Genomic DNA, 21,084 nt, shown 5'->3' with positions numbered 1-21,084 from the left:
AGGCGAGCCCCTCTTCCCCCTCCCAGAGCTGCAATTCCCAGAGTTCCTTAGGAAGAGGGATTGATTGCTAAACCACTATGGGAATATATGTGTGTGTGTGTGTGTTTTAAACTGTTTTTATTATTATTGTTGTATATCGCCTTGAGAGGATTGTGTAGAAGGTGATTAATAAACTGATGATGGTGATAATAATAAATTAATTTTATTAATTGACCTGGGACCTGAGTACTTGATGGAGACCTGTCGTCATGTGCCCCAATACACAGTTTACAGTCAGAGAGAGAGAGAGAGAGAGAGAGAGAGAGAGAGAGAGACCCTTAGAGAATCATAGAACTGGAAAGGGCGCCAAGGGTCATCTAGTCCAACCCCCTGCAATGCAGGGACCTTCTCATCGTATGTATGCTGAGCACCTTTTTGGGGAGGTGTGGTGGGCTATAAATTTAAATAGACGCCAAGAAAATGCACCAGTTCCCCACGTAAGTAAAGAAAACCTGCAAGTCCCATAGCAAAGGGTGAAAAGAGCAGGTTTCATCTAAAAGTGATCTTTAGGCAGAAGCAGGAAGATAAACTAATGTGGGGAGGTTTTTATTCCCTCGACAGAAGTGTGGCTGAGAATTATTCCAATGGAATCTCTATATCTGAGAGAGGAAGAAAGGAAGAGAGAGGGGTGGGTTTGATGGGCTTCCCACACCCTGGTATCTGAGACCCTTTATACCAGCCCTCCCCAAACTACAACTCCCAGGGTTGTTGGGTATTGTAGTCCAAAACCTCTGCAAGGCATCTGTTTGGGAAAGGCCGCCCTGGGGCTTTCCACCTCTGTGTTGCTGCTACCCTCTGAAGGTTTTGGACTACAACACCCATCAACCCCACACAACACAGCCCTGGGGCTGATGGGAGTTGTAGTCCAAAGCACCTGGTTGGAGGAGTCTGTTTTAAAGAGATACACCAGTTGGACACTGAAGTCTCGGTTTCCTGGAGGGCCAAATGCATCCAAAGCAAGGAGGAGAGATCTTGCCCGTCTGCTTGAGCACCTATCCCACATTAGGTCTCTCCTGAGATTTCTTGCCCGTGGTCTGTAGGGCTAGTGTGGCTGCGTCAACTTTGGTTTTCGGTGGCTTTGCCTGGAAAATTAGAACAGGGAACATATTAGAAAGATGCTGTGGGCATTGGAAAAGGTTCAGAAAAGGGCAAGCAAAATGAAGAAGGGGACTAAAGATAGGTTGCAGTGTTTGGGACTTTATAGTTTAGCGAAAAGGCACGCAAGACATGATAGAAGGGGACCAAAGCATGCTTGGCAGGGAGACAGCAGATAGAGAAAAGTTTTTCCCCTCTCTCAGAACACCAGAACTCATGGAGAGCCAATGACCCTGAATTTTGGATGATTTGGGACAAAGAAGAAGAAGAAGAGTTTGGACTGTGATATGGTTTTATGAAATAATGATATTGGAAACTGCTATATATAACTACTAAGAAACTCAGATGGAATAGATTTGAGGAAGTCAAATAATATGTTTATGAAGATGGATTTTAATTAATTAATTAAGTTTTAGTTTATCTGGTGATTTGTTGTATTTTATGTTTTATATTCTTTGTTCTTTTTTCCGTTTCATTCTTTTCCCTTTATTATTGTTAACTTTTTCTTGTGTTATCTTTATGTATTGAAAATAATAAATATTATTATGAAAAAGAAAAAGAGTTTGTACTTGATATCCCGCCTTTCACTCTCCTTAAGGCAGGCATGACCATAGTCCATTTCAGGGGCCTAATCCGGACCTCTGGTCAGTTTAAACTAGCCTCTGTGGCAGTTTATTTCCTGGGGTAACCCCCCCCCCAAAATCTCAACAACTTCAATCCTAAAAGAAGCTCAACAACTTTGGTTGGCCCTTTGGTCAGCTCCCACGGCCCTTCACTTCATCAAATCTGGCCCTCTTTGAAAAATGTTTGGCCCTTAAGGAGTCTCAAAGTGGCTAACAATCTCCTTTCCCTTCCTCCCCCACAACAAACACTCTGTGAGGTGAGTGGGGCTGAGAGACTTCAGAGAAGTGTGGCTGGCCCAAGGTCACCCAGCAGCTGCAGGTGGAGGAGCAGGGAAGCGAACCCGGATCACCAGATTACGAGTCCACCGCTCTTAACCACTACACCACACAGAACAGAGTTAAACTGTGGAACTGTTTCCCGTAAGGACCTCCAACTTGGATGGCTTTTAAGCATGATTACACAAATGCATGGGAGATCAGGCTATCAATGGCTCAGTGAAGGCACTGCGTGGCTGGAGGCAGCAATGCTTCTGAATACCAGTTGCTGGAAACAGCAGGAGAGAGAGGGCTCTTGTGCTTGAATCCTGCTTGTGGATTTCCCACTGAGGCATCTGGTTGGCCACTGTGAGAACAGGATACTGAGCTAAAGGGGCCATTGGCCTGATCCAGCAGGCTCTCCTTGTGTTCTTTTACTTTTAATATGCCCTCACGATCTGAGGGCTGTGTTACAGGGAACGAGGCAGAGGGCCTTCTTGGTGGTGGCACCTGCCCTGTGGAACGCCCTCCCACCAGATATCAAAGAGGAAAACAACTACCAGACTTTTAGAAGACATCTGAAGGCAGCCTTGTTTAGGGAAGCTTTTCATGTTTAATGGATTATTGTATTTTAATATTCTGTTGGAAGCTGCCCAGAGTGGCTGGGGAAACCCAGCCAGATGGGTGGGGTACAAACAAATTATTATTATTATTATTATTATTATTATCATCATCATCATCATCATCATCATCATCATCATCATCATCATCATCATTGCATGCAGAAAAGCCTGCTTTTACCAGGTAAAAGGAAAAGGTAAAGGACCCCTGGATGGTTAAGTCCTGTCAAAGGTAACTGTGGGGTTGTGGCACTCATCTCGCTTTCAGGTTGAAGGAGCTGGCGTTTGTCCACAGACAGCTTTCCGGGTCATGTGGCCAGCAGGACTAAACCACTTCTGGCGCAACGGGACACCGTGACGGAAACCAGAGCACACAGAAACACCGTTTACCTTCCCACTGCAGCAGTACCTATTTAGCCAACCTTCCAATCAACAGGCCCAAGAGGCTCAGTGGTTTAGACCACAGCACCACCCATGTCCCTCTGCTTTTAGAAGGGACATCCCCCCAAAAAACAAAATTAAGTAAAGGCTTGGGGAGCCAAACACCTTCAGACACAAATTCCCTCTCAAGATCCCTGACCAGTCGCTGCCAGTCCCCACGGAGCACGAGGGGCTGCTGAGGCTGCGATTCCCCACAGCGGGACGATGGGGCGTGACAGCGAGTGCTAAATGGGACGGAACCGGAGCATGCAGGCAAGGCAGCAGCAAAGGGATGTTTACAGCAAAGGGCATGGTGGAGAGAGAGGGAATTCAAAGGCAGCCGCATCCACATAAACAAAAGCAAGAGGCCAGATCAGCCCACATCCGATCGCTGTTACCTCCTCGTATTTCTCGCTCCGATAAAATTCGGCTTTCGTATCGAGGTACAGCAGGACGAGGTCGCAAACCACGGCAGCCTAGGATGGCAAGAGTCCAGTATGACATCAATCATTCAGCATCCAGACCAGCCTTGGCCAACACTGCGCTCTCTGTTTGTTTGGATCTACAACTCCCATCAGCCCCAGGGGCACCGTACAGCTGCAATGCCCGGGGGCTGATGGGAGTTGTAGTCCAAAAGGGCCTTTTTTACTCTACCGGTCATACTTACAGCTCCAAGGAAGGCAGCTCCTGTCCCCAAGTTGACAGCGGTGGGAATGATGCTGAACTTCCCAGCCTGAGTAATAAAAAGAGTGTAGGGTATTAGGGGAGGGGTAGTCACTCTGGTGGGGGACACATGTTGCACTCCTTCTGGGGTTTTTTGTTTGTCTTTTGTCCCCATCCTGCACTCATCTGTGGCTCTTAGAAGCTGTCAGCATGCGACAGAAACCACACCCTGGGAACGGCTTTGATTGGCCGGCTAAACCAGGTGAGGGTAGCTGATGGGTCTCAAATACTTGGTGAGTTAGGGATTTCCCCTGCATTATATAGAAAACTGTCATCTACTAAGTCAGGCCACTGGTGCACTGAGCTTCTGTGGTAAATATAAGGCACAAATAATTGGGAATATAAGCTCCCCCCCCCTTTTCTGCCTGTGGCGCAACAGAATATTAGGGGGGTGGGCAGGGGAAGGTCTAGACCGTGTGAAAAATGAACATAATATTTTAGCTGCAGTTCACTCATTTTCAGCTTTGTATTCTTGTTATTAAAAAAGTGCGTCTAGACATTCCGTTGTTGTTCCCATAACCTTCGGTTTAAGGTGCCCTTTAGCTCCTAGCTTTCATATCTCAGTTTCTAACAATTGGCGGGTGATGAATGGGATCCCTGCATAGCACCTCCTCCCCTAGGGATCCGCTGCACATGGGGCCTCAGAGGTCCTTACCTGGCCGTGGACTGAAATGTCAAAGCGGATACCATAGAGTTTCAACAGGCTCCGAGACTGCCGGTTCAGGGGGTCCCGATAATAGGAGGCGGTTCTGAAGAAAGAAAGCAGGCAGATGAGCAGCGTACAGTGGTACCTTGGGTTAAGTACTTAATTTGTTCCAGATGTCCGTTCTTAACCTGAAACTGTTCTTAACCTGAGTCTTGCTTTTGCTAATGGGGCCTCCTGCTGCCGCTGTGCCACCGCTGCATGATTTGTGTTCTCATCCTGAAACAAAGTTCTTAACCCGAGGTACTATTTCTTGGTTAGCGGAGTCTGTAACCTGAAGCGTATGTAACCCGAGGTACCACTGTACTTGCAGAAGCTGTGGCTTGGCCCACATGCTATTGGACCACGTTTGAGGTTCTTGTATCGACTGGCAGGACCCTTGACGACTTGGGTTCAAGATACTGCGAGGAGTGCCTGACCTCTCATATTATTTATTTAGTTAGTTGTTTTTTAATTATATTTGTATCCCTCCTTTCTGCTAAATTGGGGGGAAAGTTGGCTAAAAAGCAACATAACAAAATGCAAAGTGATAGCAATGAACTAGCTAAAAACAACCATCAAAATACATCAGAACACATGTGGAACCAGCTATTAAAACACCGTTTGCCCTGACAGCATCACCTGCGCTTCAGATTCCAAAGGCTTGTGCGAATAGGAAGGTATAGGAGCGTGGGTGGCGCTGTGGTCTAAACCACTGAGCCTCAGTTTTTTAGCGCAGCTCTTTCCCAATACATATGCAGTTTCCCCCGATATACAAATTATTGGGAAGTAGTTTCCCCTGGTGCATTTGCGTATTTATTTATTTATTGCTAACATATACATTTTTCTGCACATTTCTCGGCATTGCAAAATTCAGAGAAGTGTAGATTCCAAAAGGTTGCTGTGTTTCGTTTCACGTACTGTTTCAATAAACATGAATTGGGCATGTTCGCCTTTAAATGCAAGCAGAATTGAATCCTCCCCGCCCCCATTCCTACTTAAGACAGAACGGCTGGCTTGCGCGCTGCTTCCTTCACACCCTCCTGCCTGCTGCTGTGCCCACCTGAAGTTAAATTTCTTTTCCAGCAGAGTGAAGGAATAGCAGGGTCTGCATCTCGAAGGAGGCTGATCCAAGTCACAATCCCAGTCGATCCGCAGTCCAATAGCGCCCCCCTGTGTGGGATCCACCAAATGCCATAAGATTACGGTAATATTAATGGGGCAGAAGAACAGAGGGCACTGGGATCTATTAGTATTGAGATTATTATTATTATTATTATTATTATTATTATTATTATTATTATTTATACCCCGCCCTTCCTGGCCAGAGCTGGGCTCAGGGCGGCTAACACCAATAAAATCACAGTAAAAACATAATAGGGGAAAAAGAGGGGGGAGGAAAAGGAAAAACCAACAATTTAAAATACAGGTTAAAATGCAATTTAAAATGCAGCCTCATTTTAAAGTAGCTGATAAATCAAGACCATAAGGGGAGGGAAACATAAGGGTCAGAATGAGTCCAAACCAAAGACCAGGCGGAACAGCTCTGTCTTACAGGCCCTGTGGAAAGATGTCAAATCCTGCAGGGCCTTAGTCTCTGGTGACAGAGCATTCCACCACGTCGGGGCCAGTGCTGAAAAGGCCCTGGCCCTAGTTGAAACCAATCTAACCTCCTTGAGGCTCGGGACCTCCAAATTGTTGTTATTTGTGGACCTGAAATGTGGCTTCAGTGGCTCCCCTTCCCACACTGTTCCAAGATGAAGGTCACATCTACAGCGTATATTTCACACTTCCCCCAAAGAATCCTGGGAACTGTAGTTTATGCCTCACAGAGCCAGCACACTTAACAAACCACAGTTCCCAGGATTCTATGGAGGAAGCCGTGTGCTTCAAAGAAGCAAAATGCAGGTGCTGCAAGCTTTCTAATTCTCTTTTTTTTATAGTAATCATAGAATTGTAGAGTTGTAAGGGAACTTGAGGATCATCTCGCCCAACCCTCTGCAATGGAAGAATTTCAACTAAAGTATCCATTACAGATGGCCATCCAACCTCTGGTTAAAAACCTCCAAGGAAGGAGAGTCCACCACCTTCTAAGGTGGTCTGTCCCACTGTCAAACAGATCTCACCATTAGAAAGCTCTTCCTGATGTTTATAGTCAGAATCTCCTTTCTTGTAACTTGAAGCTATTGGAGCAGGAGAAAAACAAGCTTGCTCCATCTTCTTTGTGACAGCCCTTTAGATAGTTGAAGATGGCTATCATATCTCCTTTCAGACTCCTTTTCCCCCAGGCTAAGCATACCCAGTTCCCTCAACCGTTCCTTTTAAGGTTTGGTTTCCAGACCCATTATCATCTTGGTGGCACATGTTTCAGCTCGTCAATATCCTTTGTAAATTGTGGCGCCCAGAACTGGACACAGTACACCAGGTGTGGTTTGACCAAGGCAGAATAGTGCTAAGATAGGGTTACCAGATGTCCCCGGTTCCCAGGGACAGTCCCTGGTTCCCGGGGACAATCCCCGGATTTGCAAATCTGTCCCCGGACAAATTCCATCCCTGGAATGTCTCCAGATTTGCAAATCTGTCCACGGGAAACATGGCAGCAGCAGCCTCAGCAGCCCGAAGCCAGTCTGGTAGCACAGTTGGCTTTGGCTGCCTTCAGGAGCTGCTTGCTGCTGTGGTGCCCACAATTTTTCCTTGCCGGAAGTCCCCATATGATCTGTCTTGTGCTATGGGCTGCTGACTGCTGCTGCCGCCACCACTACCAAAGGGGAACCGGGGGCGTCCGGTGGTACAGATCTCCTGCCCCCACCCCCCTTTGTTTTGACTGATCAGGAGTTGCGGGCAGGCGGCCATTGCCCAATTTTTAAAAAACTCTGTGCATTTGTTTCACAGGGTGTGAAAGAAGGGCTTTGCACCTTTATACAATATACATGTGTGCTTGGACCCAGGGTCTTTTGCCTCACCATCCCCACTACTGACTTCCTGTTGCTACTCAGCTTCCAAAAACAACATGTCCCCGGATTCACTGGAAAAAATCCGGTAACCATATGCTAAGAGTAAGACTTTCCTTGACGTGGACACTATACTTCTGTTGATGCAGCCTAGAATGGCGTTAACTTTTTTTTGCTGCCTTATGCTGCATCAGACTGTTGGTCCATCTAGCCCAGTATTGTCTACACTGACTGGCAGCAGCTCTCCAGAGTTTTAGGCAGGAGGTTTCCTACCTGGAGATTTTGCCAGGGGCTGGGCATGGGATGTTCTGTATACAAAGCAGATGCTGAATCGCTCTGCTACGGCAGTGGCACTGCTGGATGGGACTTCATCCATTTCCCATAAGCCACCTCACTCCCTTTCTAAGGCTAATGTGACCTGGAGTTAATGGACTTTTCCTGGGAGGGAAGCAGTTCCCAAAGAGCCCTGGCCCTCCGCGCTTGCATTTGTGGGATGGGTTGCTGAAGCAAAAGGAGAGACCTACCTGGTGAGCCAGCTCCTCAAAGCTCTCCCCAGCTGCCTCGACCATGTCACGAATGCGAAAAACGGGGCAATAGGGGTCATCTACGGCATCATATCGACACCCCTTGAAGTAAGAGCCATCCGTCGTCTTCAGCGTGTTTGTCCTGAACGAAAGCATGAAAAAAATTAAAGTTTTTGGGAAATCTGTTGTAATAGCAGCTTGGGAGAAAGAGCCTTGTGGCACCTTTATTTGCAACTGAATTGTTTCCTTTATTTAAAGGTAAAGGTAAAGGTACCCCTGCCCGTACGGACCAGTCGTGTCCGACTCTGGGGTTGCGTGCTCATCTCGCTTAAGAGGCTGGGAGCCAGCGCTGTCCAAAGACACTTCCGGGTCACGTGGCCAGCGTGACGAAGCTGCTCTGGCGAGCCAGCACCAGCGCAGCACATGGAAACGCCGTTACCTACCTGCTATAAAGCGGTACCTATTTATCTACCTGCACTTTAGGGGTGCTTTCGAACTGCTAGGTGGGCAGGAGCTGGGACCGAACGACGGGAGCTCACCCCGCCATGGGGATTCAAACCGCTGACCATGCGATCGGCAAGTCCTAGGCACTGAGGTTTTACCCACTGCGCCACCCGCGTCCCTTCCTTTATTTATATGCCACTTAATACTAAAATAGGGACGCAGGTGGTGCTGTGGGTTAAACCACAGAGCCTAGGACTTGCTGATCAGAAGGTTGGCGGTTCGAATCCCCGCGACAGGGTGAGCTCCCGTTGCTTGGTCCCTGTTCCTGCCAACCTAGCAGTTCGAAAGCACGTCAATGTGCAAGAAGATAAATAGGTACAGCTCCAGTGGGAGCAGAAGGAGGGGGAAGGATATGTTAAAATGATTGTAAAATTGAAATGTATAAATCTGAAAAGTATAAATAAAAGCTTTTAAAAAACCACCTGCAATACAATATAAAACAAAAACATCCCCAAAAAGCAAGAACCCGAAGAGATATTTTGTGGCACTGTTATAAACTTTGCAGAGTTTCTAGACCATACAGAAACCTGCACAACCTATCTATCCTGTGTCAACAGTGCGTTGGGTGTTGGTGCCATGACTGACACTCTTGTTTGCAAACAGTATCCCAAACCCTCTGTGAAAACTGCCCCCACCCTGCTTTAAAGATCTCAGCCCTTACCTGGAGAAGTTAAACCTGGTAAAGTTGACAGTGTTTTTAATAAAGAGAGTGAAATTCTCCGCTTCAGCCAAGAGTGGTTTCCTAGGTAGAAAACAGAATAGGTGGGCCTTATGAACGCATTCGTGGAAGGAATGCAAGCATTTGGTTTTTACAACCTGCAGTCTCTTGGGGAATAAGTTAAGCTACCTTTCCATGAGAAATTGAAGTTTCTGGTGCATGTCTGATAATACGTGGTGGCAGATTCTTTATTTACTTACACATACAGCATGGCATTTATATGTTGCTTGGTTGTAAGAAGTAGAAAAAAAACCCCTCAAAGCAGTTTATAAAAGAACGAATCAATAAAACAGTTAAAAGCAGCTATCTAAAACATTCAAAAAGTAATAAAAATCAAAGATTAGCTAAAAACAATGGCACCAGCCTACATATTTGTTAGGCTTAGCTAAACAAGTATTTAATTTGTTTTCATTTTTAAAAATAATTTGGGCAAAGTTCCCTCTTGGAGACCAAAAATAGTGTTAATTCCTCCCGCCCTTGAAGGTGGTTTGAAAGAGGAGTTGGTACCAAGTGCAATGTAGTTGCCTTACTTTTCCCTCTGACTAAACAGGTTCTCAAGGCTTTTGGTATCATCTGGGGGGAAAACCTGCAATGCCTATTTGACCAGCAATACACCTTGTGGGAGGGGCCACCTCTCTCAACCAAATGTCTTCTTTGGTTAGCAGCTACTGCCTGTTCCCCAGCTGAAGATGTCTGGCTGGCTTGCGGTGGGTTTGGGGGACAGAGATACAGGTAGCCGTTGAAACAGGATCAAAGAGGACAACTTGCATACCTGGACAAGGTCTTGTTTTCCACCGGACACCACCCATAGATCTCACAGGTATTATGGGATGCATCAAACGGGACACACTTCCCTGTTTTTACTCCTGCAAGAGAACCGAACCACATATCAGTTATGTCTTCTTTTTACCGAAGCCCTTTATTCCTTTCAAGGTGCACTGCAGCCCAACTCCCCCATGTAAAGTATTGCTTTAGCCTATATTTTTGGAAACCACTTAGAGGTTTTCTGACACTCAAGCTGTATGTGCATGCTGTTAAATAAATGAAATTGGGAAAAGCAGAAACTGAGAGATACTGAGATTGACGTATTTGCCCATTAGACCCCGGAAAGCTCAGATAATCCTGAGCTAGATGGGCAAATGGTTTAATTCAGTATGAGGTGGCTTCATCTGCTATATGTTTTAGAAAATGTTCACTATGCATTTCGACACCTCTTGGAATAATGTGGCCAAATTTTGCCTGCTGGTTCCTGAGATACAGCTGGGTGCTGTTTAAATCAAGGTGGCTGACTGAACTTTTCCAAACTGCACTGATTTCCTTTTCCAACAAAATTGTATTAAATTTTCTGTTTTACATTTTAGAATATTTGTTTAAACAACCTTAAAATATCAATGACTTATTCTCTTTCCATGATTCATTTTGCATAACATAAATCCCTGCATATTTTACATAAACTAAACAATTCAATATTCTATTATTACATCCATCAAAACTTATTTACACTGTTGAATTTATCTTAATGCTTGCCAACGTTTTCAAGTGTACATAATTTCCCCCATATAATCAATAAACATTTTCCAATCTTCTTTAAACATTATGTTCTTCTTGTTCTCCTGTTCTATATGTTAGGTCCACAAGCTGTGCATATTTCATCAATTTAAATTGCCATTCTTCTTTAGTCGGGACCTTGTTCGCTTTCCATTTCTGGGCTAACAAAACACGGGCCGCAGTAAAGGTACCCCTGCCCGTACGGGCCAGTCTTGCCAGACTCTAGGGTTGTGCACTCATCTCACTCTATAGGCCGGGAGCCAGCGCTGTCCGCAGACACTTCCAGGTTACGTGGCCAGCGTGACAAGCTGCATCTGGCGAGCCAGCGCAGCACACAGAACGCCATTTACCTTCCTGCTAGTAAGCGGTCCCTATTTATCTACTTGCACCCGGGGGTGCTTTCAAACTGCTAGGTTGGCAGGCGCTGGGACCAAACGACGGGAGTGCACCCCGCCGCGGGGATTCGAACCGCTGACCATGCGATCGGCAAGTCCTAGGCACTGAGGTGTCACCCACAACGCCACCCGCGTCCCCGGGCCGCAGTAGTGGCATACATAAATAGCCTTTTTTGACACCTGGGAATTTCTGTCTGAATTATCCCCAACATAAACTGCACTGATTTCCAATTGGCATCGGTGGTTTGGAATCCTTCAGCAACAACAGCTAACAAGGCTGCTAGTAAGAAATCCAGCGGTTTTTGTAACTTGTGGCACGGCTGGCTGCTTTTGGGGAATGGAGGGAAGGATGCAGAGGAGAAATGTAAAAACAAGAGGGAAGCTTTCCCCAGTGGCGTAGCGTGGGGGGTGCAAGGGGGGCCGGCCGCACCGGGCGCAACATCTGGGGGGGCGCGCTCGCTGCCTCCGGAGTCGCCGAAGAGCCTCGGGCGCAGGCTGTAGCAGAGCCCCATGTCTCGCGGAACCGACGAGCTGTGCGCGCGCCTGGGCTGAAGGCGTCCGGCAGGCAGCGGCTCTCAGCGCTCGTCGCAGTCCCCGCGCGTCAGGGCCGCGGAGGACGCGCCAGGCAGCCCCTCCTCACAGCCCCGCCTCCGCTGCTGCTGCTGCAGCTGCTGGGCCATGTTGCATTTTCCTCGCCTCTCTGCCCCCCTCCTCCTCCGGGCAAGCGGCGTCGTTTGGGCGGCAGCGCCAGCGGCAACTCGCCTCAGATTGGCAGGTTAGGGGTTGGGGGGGGCGCAAATTACTTGCCTTGCCCCGGGTTAGGGGGCGCAAATTACTTGCCTTGCCCCGGGTGCTGACAACTCACGCTACGCCGCTGGCTTTCCCCAACCCGGTGTCCTTCAGATATTCTTGGATTGTAACTTCCATTGGCAGGGCCGGCCCAGTACATTTTGCAGCCTGAGGCGAAACGGAAAATGGCTCCCCCTGCTGCTGGTTGTGGAAGGCTGCAAGAGGGAGCCTTGCAAGCTGTAACCGCTGAGAAACTGGTGCTAAATTCGGCGTTCAGATATGGGTGATGCGGAGAGCAGCGGGTAGGGACCAGGACTGAAACAGACCCCCTTACCGTTTCCGTGGACCACCGGCTGTCCTGGCGAACAGTCCTCATCTCTCCTGCAATTCCCATCAGGGATGGAAGGATGCTGGAGGAGGGGAAGACAGTTGTTGAGAAGGAAAAGCATCCGCAGGGGACCCCTGTGAGAGGCTCTGCCTGGCATGCCTTTATAAAGTTCTAGTGGGAAGGGGCACCCACAGACCTGACACAGGGTCTCAGGGCAACTTGGCCGGCCCCTTGCTGCTGCGATGATGTTGACAGGCATCCCGAAACTCGGCCCTCCAGCTATTTTGGGACTACAATTCCCATCATCCCTGACCACTGGTCCTGTTAGCTAGGGATGATGAGAATTGTAGTCCCAAAACAGCCGGAGGGCCGAGTTTGGGGATGCCTGATGCTGGATTACCTGAACCGACACAGAATAAGCTGCTGTGATGCCTAAAGGTAAAGGGACCCCTGACCGTTAAGTCCAGTTAATACTCTGGGGTTGCAGCGCTCATCTTGCTTTACAGGCTGAGGGAGCCGGCGTTTGTCTGCAGACAGTCATGCGGCCAGCATGATTAAGCTGCTTCTGGCGAACCAGAGCAGCGCACGGAAATGCCATTTACCTTCCCGCTGGAGTGGTACCTATTTATCTACTTGGCACTTTGATGTGCTTTCGAACTGCTAGGTTGGCAGGAGCAGGGACCGAGCAACGGGAGCTCACCCCGTCACAGGGATTCGAACCACCGACCTTCTGATCAGCAAGCCCTAGGCTCTATGATGCCTACAATGATGCTATCTGGTCTATGATTTGGGCTGAGAGTAGGCGAATGGTTGAGAGGTGCTTCTCCGGGGCTCGGGCAGAGAGGTCAAGCTGCACAGCAGGGGTGGGGGAGTTCCAGACTGAATGTGGCCCCCAGAACTCTCTATCTGGCCCTCCTGAAGCCACACAACCCCTTCCAGGCTGCGTCTCTCCCAGGCCCTTCCTTGCACTCTCCTCAAGAGTTTTAGCCTAGCTGGGACATGTCCTTTTTTAAAAACAATAAAGGTTTGTTTTCATTTCGTTTAATACTGTATATAAAGCAGAGAGGACAATTATAATAACTGATGACGATCAAAAGATGAAAAACAAAACTGTAAAATAGGGACACAGAATGAGTACGGTTGCACATGGGTTAAAATAACAAAGTCCAAGTAAAATCATGTATGATCTAGCTAAGATTCCTGAATTGCCTGGGGTTGGACTAGATGACCCTCGGGGTGCCTTCCAATTACTGCAAGCCCTCCAACAATTAAATGATCTTTTTGACATTTGCAAAGGAGTGCAATACTACCTGTGTAGTAATTTCAATGAGTTTTCTGCAAGAAAACTGAAAGCAGATTCTGTTATGTACTGAAGTTCTCACCCTGGGCCAGCAGGGGGATACTGTAGATAGTTTTCACTCAGGTCCACATATGCAAATAAGGGATTGAAAGTGACGTTCAGTGATTGGATAGTTACAGAAAATGGTTACTGTTGCGTTCTAGTGGAGCTCTATATAAGCAGGCTGGCTGAACCCTTCAGTTCAGTCCTGTTCTGGCCTGTGAATAAACAAGAGCTGTTTGAAGAGTCGCTGTGTCGTCTGATATGTTCACCCACAACTTAACAGATTTTAAGGGTTGTGATTCCCAAATTCTAGTCCAATCCTTGGGAAGAATTTGTGTGCCAATTCTAATAATTTTTCTATTTGTGTATTAATCTAGTTCCCATATCTTTTAAAGAGGCTGGGATGTGTCCTTGAACCCTTGCTTGCCTGGATAGAGAACGGCATCGGATGTGATCTCTGCCTTGCATGTTACCTCTGCACTGGCACCAATTTGTTGTACAATGGTAAAATTTACATTTGTTGCTCCACCCACTTTTGCCTCTGGCCCCGCCCACCAGTCATACCTGGCTCCAAAAGGTTCCTGCCTCCAGCAACTGTAGAGGAAGCAAAAAATTACCGATAAAGAAAAGCCAGCGACGTACCTCTGGACATGATCCTTGCACTTGCTTCGGAGTAGCAATGAAATTGGTCACCACAAAGAACACGTTTTCCCCCTATGAAATGTTTCAAAACAAGTACATTCAGTTGTTGGTTGTTTTTTTTTTAATGCCCCATATTATTTGTTTTGATATGCATCTTATTGGTTTTATTTTTGGTTTAATGCTCTTGTTTGTTCTTATATGGTACACTGCTGAATTTTTAAGAAACAAAGTGGTGTATAAAAGATTTAAAATAAATAAACAACACAACTTTCCCAGTATTAGTAACTTTACCACTACTTTACTACTGTTTGTAACTTTACTCCTAGTAGTAGTAGTACTACCACAAACTTCTCCGTCTCAATTTTTCATATGGCCTGATCCAGATGGGTAATTCTTTTGTGGCCACAAGGCCAAAGAAAGGATACCTGAGGGGGTTTCACGTAATCTGCCACATCCCAGATTCGGTCCCCAAGCTCTCGGATGCGTGTAACCGAAATCCCTTTCAGTTTGGTGATCACTGAGATGTGAGGGTCAGTATCTTTCTCCTGGTAGCCCTTTTTGGCTAGAAACACCCACCTGCGAGGCAGCAGAAAGAACAGGGATCCAAGATGCTTAACATGCACACTTAAAAGAACCCCTCTTCCAGGCTCCAGATATGTTGTCCCACCCTTGGAGATCATCTGCTACAATTGCCTCAGCATTTCCAGATGGCTGCAAGGAGCGGGGCCTTTTTCTGTGGTGGCACCCCTGCAGTGGAACACCCTGACCAAGAAGCTCCTCAACCTTACTCATTTTCATCCCTTCAGAGATTAGACTGTTATTTAGTGTTCGACTATGTGTACAAAGGAGTCTGCCCTTTTGAAGGCCTTTTCCAACTTTACAATACCATAAATAAGCATGGATTTGATCCTGCCTGTTCATTAAGGTCCTCTGCAGCAGGGAACCCCGGGAATGAATGCGGCCCTCCACTCCTCTCTATCTGGCCCTCGGAAGTCTCCCCAGCCACATCTCTCCCCAGCCCTGACTCATGCACTGCTTGGGCTCTGCTACGTTAGTCAGAAAACAGCATCTTGAATGCATTATAAACATGCAACACCGGATGGCGCCAGAGAGCAATAAATTCTATGCGATTTTCTATAGCGGTTTTTTTCCTTTTGTTATAACAATTTAATTTCTGACTTCTTTATAGCATTTCCCCCCTGTGTGTAGATCCATCCCTTGAGTGTGTTTTGCCTGTCTTGAACACTGATCATGCCCCTTGTTTAGGAGGAAGGTCGTGAGAGCTGCACAAGTGTGTGTTGAAACTAACCCACTGGGAAAAGGGGAAATTTGCATTCGTTGCTCCACCCAATTTTGCCTCTGGCCCCGCCCACCACTTTCATGTGGCCCTCAGTCATGTGGCCCCCATCCCTGAGCCTCAGCATGCACAATTGCAATAACTCATATCAGCTGGATGGGCGGGGTATAAATAATAAAATTATTATTATTAAGCCCGGAGCTATTTCCCTTTGCAGCCTTTCTTGAACTCGGTGCCTCACAGTTGTTTTGGACTGGGGTTGCCATCTTCACTCAGCGCTGGCTGTGCTGGCAGAGGATCATGGGAGCTGCAGGCACCACACACCCACGCCATGCATTTAAAGCCCAACCCTAAAAGATGCCGGGAACTGTATTTTATTGAGAGTGTTGACCGAAGAACGGTACACTCCTTCTATCTGGGATGGTCGTCCTCTTCCACCGAGCGCGCAGCTTCGGGAGGGACGCACATGGAGCGGTGAGGGAGGAAGGGGACACCCGCCTAGCCAGCCAGATCAGCCGAAATCAACCCTGGCGATCAATGGGGTGACAGATGTCGCAGCCAGATCGCCCTCACATCCTCACTTCCTCAGAAGTGGAGTATACTATACCTGCAGGGACTTGGGAGGCATTTTTCCAATCTTCATATTCAGCTCTGCCTTTGACACAGCCACTAATACAGTGTGCGGCAGGTGATGAGTGGCCTCCGGTGTCGGTCGCGGAGATTAGGAGGCTTATTCAGGCACTCAAACACAGAAAAGCCCCGGGAGCAGATAACATCTCTCCTGAACTTCTCAAAGCCAATATTGACTGGTGGGCCCCAGTCCTTGCCACCCTTTTCACCAGCATAGATCAAACAGCAATAATACCAGAGGACTGGGGATTGGCAATCATCGTTCCCATATTCAAGAAAGGCTGTAAACTTGATCCAGCCAATTACAGACCAATCAGTCTCTTAAGCATCATCAGCAAACTTTATGCAACTCACTTACGTGAAAAGTTTGCGGACTGGCTGGAACAGGAGCACATCCTAAAGGAAGCCCAGGCTGGTTTCAGGGCACATAGATCAACTCTAGACCAAGGATTGGTATTGCAACATCTAGTGGAGAAATACACCTCAAAGAAAGGAGGCTCTCTCTATGTAGCCTTTATAGATTTCAAATCAGCCTTCGACTCGATACCCCGGCACAGACTTTGGGAAAAACTAAGTGTCACAAACATCGATAGACGTCTTTTGCTTCTTATCCGTAGACTACATGAAAATACTCGGATCCGTGTTAGATGCGACCGTTATGGGAACCTATCAAAGGAAATCCAAAGTTCCCATGGTGTCAAGCAAGGCTGTGTTCTTGCCCCTATTCTTTTTAACTTCTATATAAACTCCTTAATCGGGAAGATGGAGGAAGCAAGTACTCATTCCCCAAATCTAAATAATACACCAATCCCAGTCCTTTTGTACGCGGATGATGCGGCACTTATTTCCTTCTCTTGTGTGGGTCTAAGAAAACTTTTACGAGCTCTTACAGAGTATTGCGAAGCTGAACACCTAATAATAAACTACACCAAATCAAAAATTATGGTGTTCTCCAAGAGAAAACTCCGACATAAATGGAAAATTAATAACCAACCTATTGAGCAAGTAACATCTTTTAGATATCTTGGAATAATTTTTGATGAGAAGGGATCTTGGTGCCATCAGATTAAGAATTCCATTGTAAATGCGCAAAGATCTTCCAGAGCTACCATAAGATTCTTTTACAGAAAAGGAGGTCAATATGTTCCTGCTGCCTCCCAGGTCTTTGTTGCAAAAATACTTCCACAATTGACGTATGGCACCCAGATATTTAATTGTCAAAAATTCAAGTCCCTGGAATCTGTACAAACTAAATTTTATCGTTCCCTACTAGGGTTACCTACCTGTGTCTCTAACACTGCCATTAGGCTGGAGGTTGGCCAACTCCCTATTAATGCCAGGATATGGATCCTGAAGATTCACTTCTGGCTAAAACTCATATTTTTCCCAGTGGGAGTGGCTCCATTGACTCTACTAGACCCGTTCCAGTCTAAATGGAGATTGTCGCTTTATGAAAAATTGAGGGGCCTGGGGCTTTCCTCACAAGAACTCATAGCCTCAGGCTTTGAAAAGGCTAAAATGATGGTGAGCCAGCGAATAGGAGATGTAGAGCTTCAGGACCATATGAGCAAGATAGATAAATATCCAGCTATCCAAGATTATGGAAAAGGGTTTAATCTAACCCCATATTTGCTGGACCTACAAATCGCAAAATATAGGCGGGCGTTTACCCTTACTAGATTTGATGTATTGCCATCTGCCTTACTAAAGGGCAGATACGAGGGCACACCCTATGCTGAACGAGTTTGCCCATGTGGTCTGAAGGAGGTGGAAACGGCTTCACATGTGCTGTTACACTGCGACCTTTACGGGGATATCAGGTTGCTGTTTATCTCCCCTATCGTTCAGAAATTTCCAGGTCGATCTGAATCTCAGCGGCTGAAAATCCTACTAGGAGACAAAAACCCAGAAGTAACACTGAAAGTGGCCAAGTTTTCTGCGGCCGCGATCAAGCGGAGGGCATTAGCTGTAAAAAAGTAAAAGATCTGACCCCTGGATAAGCCCCCCCCTTTTTTAAGCCCATACATATACTGTAGTGCATATATGAGTATGTATATGTGTGTGTGGGGGGGTGTGGGTGTGTGAGTATATGTGTATTGTTTTTATGTATAATTTTACAACTTTTAACTGACACCATCATTCCCTTGTAAATTATTGCTGCCTTTTATGTTTTTTTCCTTTCTTCTGGTCTATGACCGTAATAAATTTATTCAATTTATTCATTGAGAGTGTTGGGAATTGTAGCGCTGGGATGGGTAAACTGCAGTTCCCAATATGCTTGGGGGAGGAGGGAGAGGGAGGCTTTAAATGTATGGTGTAAAAACTGCTTTGAGGTTTTGTTTTGTTTTACAATCCAGGGTATAGGAATGTTATGAAATAAATAAATAAAATTATTTAATCGTTTCATAACATTTATACACTGCTTGATTGTAAAAAGAAAAACCTCAAAGAGGTTTACAAAAAAAGATAAAACAATAAAATTATCACTAAGAAAAATAAGATTTCCAAAAAGTTAAAATAACAAGACTAAAAGCAAATTGAAACTTGCACCAGCTTTCTAAGCACCTGGGTCAGCTTGTCTAAACAGGATTTTTTATATATATAGCAGACATTGAAAAGAATACAGTACAGAGAAGCTGCCTGCCTTATGTCAATAGGCAGGGAGTTCCAGGGTGGAGAAGCCTGTGTGTTGCTTCCCATTCAGCGAATTGGGGACTGCGAGCAATCTACCTGCTTTCACCACCGTGATTCATTTGGGCAAAAACTCCAACGTTGGCGTTAAAAGGCAGAGGAGCAGGGCTAGCTGGAGGAATGTGGCAACCCCAGGCATAGGTGGAACAAGGGTGGGATGTGTGAGGAAGCTGGATTCCTGCATGGCTGCAGTTCCTCCTGCAAAAGAGGCTGCTTCTAGGGCACTTAAAAAGAGAGAGCCAGAAATCAGGCTGGAGGACCGTAAATCCACCCAATGCAGCAATTCACCAGCTCACCAGAAACGCCTCAGAAACGTCGGTGACTTGCGATTTCGAAGGCACCCATCTCGCTGCTTCCACAGCTCTTACCCGAGGATGTAGCCCACGATCCCGAGCTGGATCAGGCGGTGCAAGACTCCGACCTTCCTATTCCTGGTGAGCGCAAACTTCTCTGTTTTATAATCCAGAAAGCCGAAGCAGGAATGGCTCCAGGAATCCCCCATGGCTGGCCGGCTGGCTGTGAAATCCCGGCAGCAGAAGCTGACGGAGGACGCCACATCCTCCTGGCCTGCTGCCCAGGTAGAGAAGAGCAGGCAAAGAGGCAACTTTTCAGAAAATGCCGAAGATGTGAGGATCTGTGTCAGCATCTTCCAAAGCAGCAAGGAGGGGAGGGTAAAATAAAGCTGGCCTGATAATGGGCGACTAAAATTGGAAAGGAGGGTCAACAAGGACGTGGCTGTTGTCTCCATGGGCTAACTGGAATCAGAACTGTAGAGCTGGAAGGGATCCAAGGGTCATCTAGTCCAACCCCCTGCAAGGCAGGAATCTCAACTAAAAAACATCTAACCTCTGCTGAAAAACTTCCAATGAAGGCGAGTCCTCCACCTTCTGAGGTACTCCGTCCAGTGCCCGGACACTGAGGTCCAGCGCCGAGGGCCTTCTGGTGGTTCCCTCACTATGAGAAGCCAAGTTACAGGAAACCAGGCAGAGGGCCTTTTCGGTAGTGGCACCCACCCTGTGGAACGCCATCCCATTAGATGTCAAAGAGAAAAATAACTACTAAACTTTTAGAAGACATCTGAAGGGAGCACTGTTTAGGGAAGCTTTTAATGTTTAATAGGTTATTGTATTTTAGTGTTGGAAGCCGCCCAGAGTGGCTGGGGAAATCCAGCCAGATGAGCGGGGTATAAATAATAAATTATTATTATTATTATTATTATTATTATTATTATTATTATTATTTAGGCTTGATGAGGCCCTTAGCTACTGAAGGTAATGGGGCCCTTTATATGTCCAGCTGCCCTTTGTCAACAACAAATGGTTGCTGTTTTTTATGTTGAATACAGTGGTACCTCGGGTTAAGTACTTAATTTGTTCCGGAGGTCCATTCTTAACCTGAAACTGTTCTTAACCTGAAGCACCACTTTAGCTAATGGGGCCTCCTGCAGCTGCTGCGCCGCAGGAGCACAATTTCAGTTCTCAACCTGAAGCAAAGTTCTTAACCCGAGGTACTATTTCTTGTTTAGCAGAGTCTGTAACCTGAAGCGTATGTAACCTGAGGTACCACTGTATATGCTATATGGTAATTTATGGACTTAATAGGTATCTAAAGCCCTTTGCACATGTTGCCATGCAACCAGTCCACGCGGAATGTAGGCACCCTATATATATAAAGGTAAAGGTAAAGGGACCCCTGACCATTAGGTCGAGTCGTGGCCGACTCTGGGGTTGCGGTGCTCATCTCGCTTTATTGGCCGAGGGAGCCGGCGTACAGCATCTGGGTCATGTGGCCAGCATGACTATGCCGCTTCTGTCAAAGAGAAAAATAAATACCAGAATTCCAGAAGACATCTGAAGGCAGCCCTGTTTAGGGAAGCTTTTAATGTTTAATAGACTATTGTATTTTAATATTCTGTTGGAAGCTGCCCAGAGTGGCTGGGGAAACCCAGGTAGACCGGCGGGGTATAAATAAATTATTATTACTATTATTATTATTATTGCAAAATAAAATAGGAAATATCATCACAAATTAAAATGACCGCACCTTTCCTGGTGTTTTGGATTTCTGGGGCAGGGGCATCCTGGCATATGAAATGTAATGGTAACATTTATTTCCCTTTATTGAAAACATATTCACAGTAATATTATACTGGGGGGGGGGGCTATTGGGCTGTTGTTTTTATTTTTATTAGGCATTTTGTGGTTTTATATCTTCATTTTATTCTGTGACCCGCCCTGAGACCCCTGGGGTATAAGGCGGTATATAAAT

General features: G+C 46.5%; 1 protein-coding gene across 2 annotated transcripts; it reads right to left on the bottom strand.

Moving 5' to 3' along the window:
• Nucleotides 1–127: 127 nt before the first annotated feature.
• On the bottom strand, nucleotides 128–19,727 carry P2RX6 (purinergic receptor P2X 6). 2 transcript variants are annotated; one of them, XM_082204035.1, is made up of 12 exons: nucleotides 19,185–19,726; nucleotides 14,624–14,774; nucleotides 14,199–14,270; nucleotides 12,221–12,296; nucleotides 9,927–10,020; nucleotides 9,098–9,178; nucleotides 7,933–8,074; nucleotides 5,521–5,630; nucleotides 4,431–4,524; nucleotides 3,720–3,785; nucleotides 3,451–3,528; nucleotides 128–1,121 (listed from the first exon to the last, which is right to left on the bottom strand). In XM_082204035.1, exons 1-12 carry the CDS (start codon nucleotides 19,562–19,564, stop codon nucleotides 1,032–1,034), a joined length of 1,434 nt encoding a protein of 477 aa, XP_082060161.1. In that variant the 5' UTR covers nucleotides 19,565–19,726; the 3' UTR covers nucleotides 128–1,031. The 2 variants fall into 2 exon arrangements, with proteins under 2 accessions (XP_082060161.1, XP_082060162.1); XM_082204036.1 differs by lacking the exon at nucleotides 9,098–9,178 and having other exon boundaries at nucleotides 19,185–19,727.
• Nucleotides 19,728–21,084: the final 1,357 nt, after the last annotated feature.

Source organism: Podarcis vaucheri, assembly GCF_965113315.1.
Source record: "Podarcis vaucheri genome assembly, chromosome: 16".
In the NCBI taxonomy this organism is placed as follows: domain Eukaryota; kingdom Metazoa; phylum Chordata; class Lepidosauria; order Squamata; family Lacertidae; genus Podarcis; species Podarcis vaucheri.
This window is presented reverse-complemented; position numbering and strand designations above follow the sequence as displayed.